Genomic DNA, 9,828 nt, shown 5'->3' with positions numbered 1-9,828 from the left:
AGCTCCCTGTTTAGCATGTCTATCCTTTAGATAGTCTAGCTGCAAAGAGTTTGGCTACTTATTACTTGTTGTCACACCTCTTTAAGGGCTGGAACTGTGGCTACAGAATCCACCCCTTGACCTCAAGAAGATGGTTACTGCGGGGCGTCTTGACGTCTTTCGTCATTACGTGCCAGGGAGGCGGGGCCCTCAAGGGAGCAGACGGGGGCGGGCCCAAGTAGAACGGGGCGGAGCTATAGGGACAGGGCGGGGCCAGAGGCGGTCAGAGCGCTTTGGCAATTCAGCGGGTGCGCGCGGCGGCGCGGGTCATCGCCGGGAAGGTCCATTTGACGCTTGGTCCGGGAACGTCACCTGGACCACCAGCTCAGACCAGGGATAGCTACGTAGCCCAGCGGAAGCAGGTGGCACCGGTAGTGGTGGCCAGAGCGCGAGCTGCACAGGCGGGAGCACCCAGGATTGGGGAAGCACCGGGAGTGTGCAGCGGCGCCTCCCTTTCCCAAGGGGCCGCGGCGGCCGTCGCGGGGCGCGGCACCACCGGGAGCGACCCAGGCCGGGCTTCCAAACGGGCAGCTCAGGCTCCTCCTCCCTGGCCGCCTCACCTGTGGGCCGCGCCGCGCCGTCTCCGCCGGGGTGGACCGCACCTGCAACCACGCCTCGCTCACGGGTCTCCGCCGGTCACCGCCCACCTCCCACCCACTTCGGCGCCGGGACCCGGCAGCGCACCTGGAATCGCGGGACTTTGGGAGCCGAGGGTCGGAGGACCCGGCGTCTGCCCACCACCCGGGAGGACGCAGGTGGAGCGAGCGCAGCAGCTTCGTGAAATCCCGCGCCTGCTGTCGCCACCGTCGTTCCAGCGGCAGACGAGTCCCGGAGACCGGGCGGACGGTGCCTGCGCTTGGGGAGGAGGCGCCGGCGGCTGGGCACCATGAATGGCAGCAGCGCCAACATCACCTACGCAAGTCGCAAGCGGCGGAAACCCGTGCAGAAAACGTGAGTGTCCGGAGTCTTGGGCGCGGGGGCTGGGCGCTCAGGCACGCGGGTGCGGGAGGAGTTCCCACCGCGTCCCCAATTGCTCGCGGTGTGGTGATTAGGTCCATTCCCGACACAGTAGAATCGAAATTCGGGGCCGGGTCGAGACAACCAAGCCTTGGATTTTTCAGTTTTTAATCACTGCATTTTAAAAGTTGTCACGCAGCCCACACGCACGGTCGCACACCCCCACCCACTTGCAGCTGTTTTCTGTGGTCCTAATTTGTTGACAACCCCGGTGTGCCTGTGGGGCTGGTGGCTTAGTTAACATAAGCCCGTCTTGAAATCCCCTTCCAATCTTAATATCCTCTTAGGTTAGGTTGGAGGACAGTCCAAATTCTCTTTCCTGGCAGGGCGAGGTGTTCCAAAGAGCTAAACATGCGCCACCTGCGGAAAAGGGGCTGAGTGCCTCTGAAGGTATTTTTTGGTCTGGTGCAACTGGCTTTCTGTTGTGCTCTTATTTACTTATTTGGAAGTAATTTTGTAGTGTTCTAAGTGACCGTGTCGGTAAAATGTATAGAGATGGCAGCAGGTATGAGTGTATGTAGTGCGCAAGGTACGGTGGGGGATTTGTTTTTTGAGCTGTCTTAATTAGGGAGCTTAGCACTTTTGCGGTGGTTTTAGGGTCTGTAAAGTAACAGATTTGAAACTAGGAATAAGTGAAATAGACATTTTCATTCTTGGTACCTTTCTCTAGTTCCCTTTTTCCCCTACTCCAAAGCTTTGTCAATGCTAATAGAGTGATTACAGATTTTCTTGTTTGTTTTGGTGGGATATTTGCATGAAATGGCAAATAACTTTAAAATGATTTTTTTCAGAAAAACAAATTCGTGTTTTAGACAGATATACTTTTGTGAGTCAGCTGTATTCACGTGTTTATTTCCAACTTATCTCTGAGTTAATTCACATTTTTCACATTTTCATAAAGAGTTTTAAGAGCACATTAAATGTTCATTCAGAGCCAATCAGAAGTATGCATTCTGCTTAAAACTTAATTTCGGCCACAAACAGCATTTATATTTAAAACCACAAACTAGTTTAAAAATCTCATTATTCTGGAGTTTTAATTTCCTTTTAGAATTTCAATTTGAAAATCATAGTTCTTCAGATCTAGACTTGGCAAGCATTTTCTGTCGTGGCAGTTCTGTGACATTGATTTGCAAACTTGCATTTTGTAGAGTGATTTTTTGATATTAGAATGTATTTGTCTAGTTTGAATTTGTTCTTGATGGGTAAAATTGAGAGGCATCCCAAATGCCTGTTTTATGTACTTATTGTACACTTAGGGTGACTTATAATACAGGTGTCATGGGTTTTACATGTATAGTCATAAAATTTGAAGATCTCCCTAATGGATTTTTAAGTTACTGAGTTTCTGTCAATGTGTTACGTAACAACCTAGATGACTTTTAAAAAAAAAAGTCAAGTGCCTTATTTTTGTATATATTAAAAAGTTTAACATCTTGGGCTTTTAGTTAGCATTTTATTAAATATCTGCCTTTTAAGTGTATTGCATTTTCTTTTTATGTAAGATGTGCTTTTTATTATTGTATCTTAATATTTTAACATACTTATTAATTCCTTGTGATACAGTGTTGCTAAGACATTTTCACATTACCCTTATTTTATTTTATTTAGTTAGCATAGATGTTTTTCAGCTCTTTTTTGAGCACTTTGCATTGCTTCTAGTGTCATAAATGCCCTAAAATATCACTATATTGCTCCATAAGAAAAGCCTAGTGCTGGCTGGCATTTATAGAATCACATGAAATTGTTTATAAATTATTTTTACTGGAATGAAAAATCATTAGCTTTTTAATGCAGTTAATCAAAGTTAATTTTAGGAATGTAGCCATTAAACTTAACATTAAGTTTAATATGGATTTTTTTTAAGTTAAATTACCCTTTGTAGCTGAGGTCTGATATATGCCAACAATGTCAGAAAAATACATCTTGTTTGAGCTGAAAATGCTATTGCGATTTAACTTGATCCTTTGAGTGAAAGCCATTTTATTTTACTTAAAGAGAAAATGTGGTGTAACATAAGTATAAGATTGTTGATAAGTTGCCCATTTATAGATGCAGTTCTGTAAAGTTTTGGAATCAAGTACGACAGAATTTCAATCTGAACCTCTTCCCAACCTTCAATTGAATTAATTAAGCAAGATAAACTCCCTCTAGTGGCAAGTCTAACATTGAAAATTATCTTTATTTCTAAGAAACACATTGTAAATGTATGTGTTCATTTTACTCCCATTGAAGTTATGTTGTAGATAGCAGATGCTCAGTAACTGTTTCCTTCCTTTCTGAGTAATGGAAGTTAGGAAATTAAAGGATCCGAAGCCACCTTGCATGGGATCCGCGTTCCTTCCTACCTTCAGGACGACCTTTTCCTGAGAACCACAGGCATAGATTGTGCTGTAACTTTCCTTAAAATGTTGTTCCATACTTAACAACCCTGCTTAAACCAAAAAAAAAAATTATTTAAATCTTGTTCTTGTTTTATTTTCTTTGGAGATATTGGCATTTTTGTCAATTTGTAGAATTATGTTGTCTTGTGAAGATAGGTGAAAAGCGTGCCATTGAATTAAGTAGACTCTGTTTTTATCTCTACTGATAATAATTTTGGATATATTTTAGAAGTTTTATTAATACAGAGAGAGTTAGTGGTATTTCATTGACCGTATTTCTATACGGGCTGTTGGCAAACAGTAGGTGATGATTTCCTACCCTTAAAAGTGCTGTCAGCAGCAGTGACTGAGCCAGCCGTCAGGTGTCAGGACCGGAAATAACTTGTGAGACTTACCCGATCCTTTTCACTTTGTGAAAATACTCACAATGTTCATATAGTATAAAAGCATTGTTCTTACTACTTTTGCTAAGTTGCTCTTCTATTTAAATCTCAGGAACCTCATTATATAAAACCTACTTAGTAGGATAAAAGTAGGCCGTGTTTTCCTGAAAATGTTTCATGTAAATGTAGTATGATACCATTTTGCAAATAGCCTGTAAAATAAAAGGATAATTTTTTTCAGTTACATAATTATTTCTACACCAAATAACTTTATTTAGGTAACTTGTACACAGTGACTTTGGAGGCTCTTACATATTGAAACTATGAAATGAGTAAGTGAAAATGTTTAGTTATTGGTAACTTATTAAAAATGGCAAAAAAGAGGAAACATACAAGTGGAAAGAGTACTATGTCTAAACTAAAAGATAAGGCCGAGTTTTCTTGTTTTTGTAGATCTGGGCAAATTCTTGACGAACATAGCAGGACAGTCAACACCTACAACTAAAATGCCACTCTCACAACTAAAATGAGCAGAACAAAGGCATTTTATAAACTGTAAAGACTGCTAAAGATATACATGGAACAGAAAATAAATTCTATTCTTTAAATAATTTTATATTACATTGTCTCAGAACAATCAGTTCTTTTGTGAAACAGTAAGAGGCAGTGTATGATTGTCTTCTCAGTTCTGGGCATGGCAGAAATGTGCTACTTCACTGGTGAATAAACTTACACAGTATGTGCTTATTGATGTAAATAAGACTTAGAAATAAGTGTCATGCAAAATCTTTAAAAACAGTACTTTCTTATACCCTTCTGTAAATTTTTTTTTCCTATATGGTGGTTCAATGTAACAGAAAAACTTCTGTTCATTAGTACTTACTATGGTATAAATGTGTACTGGGCTTCATATACTTTTTTTTTTCAGTTTATAATAGTACTGTGAAAAGGTAATTTTTCAGTTTCATAGGCAAAGACCTGAGGTTCAGATTCAAAATTGTTGGGCAGGAAATGGAAACACTGAATTGGATCCCAAAACTTACGTTTTTACCAACTTCACAATACTACCCAGGTGATTAAGTTCAGCAGCACATAGGGTGCATCCATGTCCTAGGTATTTCCTTACTGTTCACTGAGCTCAAATAGTTAACTTTATGAAATAAGTTATTTACTATTTCCCGTACACAATTTCCATACCTGAACCCATATTTGCCTTCATACCCTTTCCTTAAAAGTCTCTTATTCCTCCTGTCTCACTGATTTGCTCCCCCCGCCCCTCCTGTAAAACATTGCTTTTCATGGCTGCATGGCACTCTGTTTTTTTAATGTTCCATAATTTAACTACTTTTTTTTTGGGGGGGGAGAGTTTTTTTTTTCCAACCTTTAAATATTTTAACTAGTTTTTCAGAGACTACCTTTGAGATATGTGAATTTCTATGCAAATTCTTATTAGGAAAAAATTATACTTTTAAGGTTGAGCAAAACATTATGCTCTGAGACATAGTGTCAAATTGCTCTGCAGAAAGTTTATATTCCTGTTGGTAGTGTGTCCTTGTATTTTGCTTAAAAACATTAATTTTGACAATTGACTTTCATAGATAAAAATGGTGGAGTAGGTAATTGGGATTGCGTGTGGCAGGGAGTAGTAGTGAGGTGTTCGAAGATTTTTCTACTTGAGATGTCCTTCATATGTTGGTTTGTTTTGTCATATTTTTAGTCATTTTCATGTTGCTCCTTTGTTGTTTTTTGATTGTTTTAAAAATATTCCTATTAAATAATACATGCATATTGAAAAATTCAGTAATATGTATATGCTTTCTTCAGTTTAGCATGTTAGATGTGATCTGTTGATGTTTATTGTGATAATTAAGATTAGTGCTATTTCATCTCTCCACCTTTCTTAATCCTTGCAATATAATGTTATCACAATTTTAAATTAAATCCAGTTTCACTGTTTCATCATTTTTTAAATGATAAGCATTGTTTACTGTTCTAAGTAATACACTATGATTACACTTGCCTTCCTCTTTTGTGTTTTCATTGATTTCTTTTCTACCTATTTTTCATCCTCATAGTTATTTGCATCTGGGTTTGGCTGTCTCTTGGGTTTAATGGAGACACACTTTGTGTTTCTTTGTCTTGTTTCTCCTTGTCTGGCTTGATTTTCTAAAAAAGAAGGGTCTTTGCAGAAAGCTATGTACTCTGACATCATGAGATCAGAAGTGACTTGGCTGTCTTTAAGTTAGACGCCGCATCTCCATGAAACCTGCCCTCTTTACTCTACCCAAGCATCACTTTTGTAGTGCTATTGAGCCATACATGATGCCTGAGTTTGTCTAGTTATGAAATATATCTCCTCCTAGTACAAAAGATAAGCTACTTAAAAATAGGCCTCTCCTTTGTGTTTGCCAGTACCAGAGCTTTCTAGTACCATAGTAGGTATTGGTGCACATAGTAGGTATTGGAGAGCTATCCACTCTTTTAATAATTGACCACCAGACATTTCTGCTCATGTTTTAGTGATTTTGATATAGTAGGTACTTTTTATGTGGGTTTAAATGGAAATACTAAAAAAAATGTATATTAATACAAGAGGAACATTCTTAATGACTTTTTTTCAGAATTATGGAAGTAACAGTGATTTCTAGGGCATATTTCATGTTCCCGGTTTTCAGTGTTAAAGCTGGTGCTAGAGACTGTGTGCTGTTTGTACCTCATCGCCTCTCCTTAGGTTAAAAAAAAATAGGGAAAGGGACTAGCCCATCGTAACTCGAGAGCCAGCAGCAAGAGAGTGGCCACAGAATTCTGACTCATTACAAGTGACATCCAGCCAGGATTCTCAGAAGTTTTTGCAAATGTTTTTCTCCCTCATATGAGGAAGTGAAATATCCAGCTGTATTAAATCTACCAATGAAATTTAATGTTATTTGAGCCAGAGATAACCTTTGCGATATTATATTAAGCATGTAATTTATGACTAAATATTCACCATTTACATTCAGAGGTTAATAGGTATGCACTGAAACCATGGGGAGGCACTGAAGAACAGGTGGGTTTAAAAGCTGGGAGGGTTCCTGGCCTTTGGTTGAAGAGCAGTATCACGGCACCTGCAGAGCAGGAGGGAGCCTAAGTTCTGGGAAACAGAATGAGAAGAGAGGACATTTAGGTGTAGGGCCTGGAAATAAAGATAAACAACTTATTGGTAAGTAGCCTGAAGCAGTGAGAGTGGATTAAATCACCCACATGTAAAAGCTGATAAAGCAAACTCTGTGCTGTGATAGGCAATCTCTTGTTAGAAAATGTCACTTTACTCTTTTTTTTAATGAAATGATAGACTTTATTTGGATTTCATCAATTTTAGTGTTAATGTCCTTTTTATTTTTTTTTTCTTTTTTGGCTGTCATTTTATTTTATTTTTTTATTATTCAAGTACAGTTCCCAGTCAGGGCACATGGTGGTTTGCAGGCCAGGTCCCCAACTGGGGGTGCGTGTGAGGCAACCACACATTGACATTTCTGCCTCTCTCTCCCTCTCTTTCTCCCTCCCTTCCCCTCTCTCTAAAAATAAATAAATAAAATCTTTTAAAAAAGACAAAGAAAATCTCCCTTTATTCTAATAGGATAACTGAAACTATATGTTTGCGTGTCATTTGAGATTTTATGGTAGATACCATATAAAAATATAAATACAGATACAGTAACTTAGAGTGGGTGTCTAAATTTTTCAACCTTGTCTCAAACACTGAGCACAAGTGAGGAGCCTAACAGACACTTCAGACTGGGGTGAGAAAGATCAAGGCCGTGAAGATAACGAACGTTCAGACTGGCCCGGGGCAGGCCGCCGGGCCTGTCCCCGCCAGCACTTAGGGGGCGCGGGGCTCCTGAAGCAGAAGCATGGCACACAGTCAGCTGGAGTCTTGATTTCCCAACAGTCTGGTTACAGGCTGGGACAAGATTTTTGAGGTTAAGGTTTAAAAACTAATAAATTTTTTTCTTTGCCTGATCAACATCTTACAGTCTATTTGAGCAGACTTCTGAACTGCAGATGTCCCAAATCTTAACTGGGACATTTATTTATGTTTATTTAAATAAATGCTTGCAAGTATAATATTTTGGCATAGATTTAAAGACAAATCAAAAGTCAAAGTGCTGGCATAACCCAAGTCAGGTGTAATTGATGTGCGATTACTATTTTTAATTAATCTGTACATCTTCAATGTATATGATTAAGTGTGAAATATTTTCACAAAATAGTTCCGATTATTTCTCACAAAAACAAGGGAAAAGTATGTCAAAGCTATTACTTTAGTTTTAACACCATTGGATTTGAAACGCCAAGCCCAGTGGGCACTTCTCAATCCTGAATTTATTTAATTCCTCTGTGCATTAACTTTGTTCTATAACCTCCAAAATAGCTACCCTGTTTCTTTTCCTTTCCATCTTATTCTCCCTCTGTCATCTTTGCCCATGCCTCTTCCTCAGCTGTGGAAGTCTGTGCTCAAGTCTCTGTCGTCTTGGTTTGGTATACCTTGCATTGGGAAACAGAGTTGTTACCCTAAGCTACAAACTCTAGTCAGTTGCAACCTTTCCTTACTCAGTGTTTTCGCCTCTCTTACTTCCAATACCTAGCTGGTGACCAGGTGAGCTTAATTCAGTGAACACCTGAGTCTGGTGCTCAGCTTCTTGATAGGCACAAAGTGCTGTGTTCAGTTATCTCAAACTAGTCTGTCCTTACTGTCCCTACCACTACTGCCTTTGGTCAGGCTCTTGTCATTTCTTCTCTAGACATTTCTGATCAGCAAACATTAATTGAGAGTCCACTCTGTGTCGAGTACTATGCAGAGCAGTGGGGATGCAGAAATGATTAAGGTTTTATAGTAATAAGAGCATTAAACAAGTATATGCAACATAGGTTACATAGTGCATGACTTAGGAAATTTAAACTGATGGTAAATATTCCGTCGTGGGCATAATAATGTGTTGGAGCAGTGGACAGGTTTGCAGTGGGTAAAGAGGCAGTCTCATGGAGTGCAGGGTTGACTGCTGCAAAGAGCCAGCCCAAGACAGGCAGCAGTACTACTTGGAGGAATAGGGGTAAGTCTGATTCTTGTACTGTTGCTGTTTCTCCCTGTGTCATATCAGCTTGTCTTCAATTTTGTTTTACTGTTTTCTCCCCAGTGTTTTATAATCTTTACTGGAAAGCCGCCAGGACTGCAGGGCTGGATTTCATTTTTAATTTATGGGAAATGGTATGTGCACAGAATACTCCTTAATGGAATGGTTGTGTAAGGCATTTGCATAAGATGTGTAAGGTACAGAAAGTAGTACGGGAGGAATCCATTGTGAGTAGGCCAGGGAAGACTTTACAAAAGTGATTTATTTGAGTAGGGCTTTGAAGCTGGTGACACAGAGCAGGCGAGTAGCAGATATGAAAGCACCGAAGTACATGTTGGTAACTGTAATTTCTTAGCTCTGGAATATAATGGACAAGGAACGCTTGGGCTGGAAACAATGAGGGCAAAAGAATAGTTAGGGGCCTTAGAAAGACCAAAATGCACTTTGTGTTCTAGGCCAAGGAATGCAGGCCATGCAGAGCTGCTGAAAGCTTTGAATCAGAGGATAGAGGTGGGTTGGTATTTGAGAAAGAAGTGCTAGCTTCCATGAGATCTGCCCTGCATTCTGTCCTCGCCATCTCCAGAGCCAGCTTAGTAAAAACACCACACCGGCCATGTAAATCACAGCTGAAAGCTTAAGATGATCCTCAGATCCCAAGTCCAATTTCGTATCACTTCTGTGAGGAAAGTGGCTGCAGCCTCTGCCTTGAACATGTCTGTCATCAGACACCCACGCGGCTCACTCCTTGGTTCTGTTCATGCCTGTGCTGAAACATCGCATCAGAGGCCTTCCCTGGCTGTCAGAACCAGCACCCTGTCACTGCTTCGCTCCTCACCTGGCTTTGTTTGTTTTTCCAGCCTGAAAAGTACATGTTTAAGTATATACATATCC

The 9,828-nt window shown here is 40.2% G+C and overlaps 1 protein-coding gene across 1 annotated transcript in view; it reads left to right on the top strand.

The window, feature by feature from the left end:
- The first annotated feature begins 281 nt into the window (after positions 1-281).
- Positions 282-9,828, top strand: part of AHR (aryl hydrocarbon receptor) — a 41,510-nt gene continuing 31,963 nt past the window's right edge. Inside the window, exon 1 of the mRNA XM_028525656.2 lies at positions 282-990. Within this exon, the coding sequence (XP_028381457.1) occupies positions 926-990 (65 nt within the window). The 5' untranslated portion in view covers positions 282-925. The remainder of the gene's footprint in view (positions 991-9,828) is intronic.

This window comes from Phyllostomus discolor, chromosome 10 (assembly GCF_004126475.2).
Source record: "Phyllostomus discolor isolate MPI-MPIP mPhyDis1 chromosome 10, mPhyDis1.pri.v3, whole genome shotgun sequence".
Taxonomy (NCBI): domain Eukaryota; kingdom Metazoa; phylum Chordata; class Mammalia; order Chiroptera; family Phyllostomidae; genus Phyllostomus; species Phyllostomus discolor.
The sequence above is the reverse complement of the archived record's forward strand: the minus strand, read 5'-3'. Positions and strand labels throughout refer to the sequence as shown.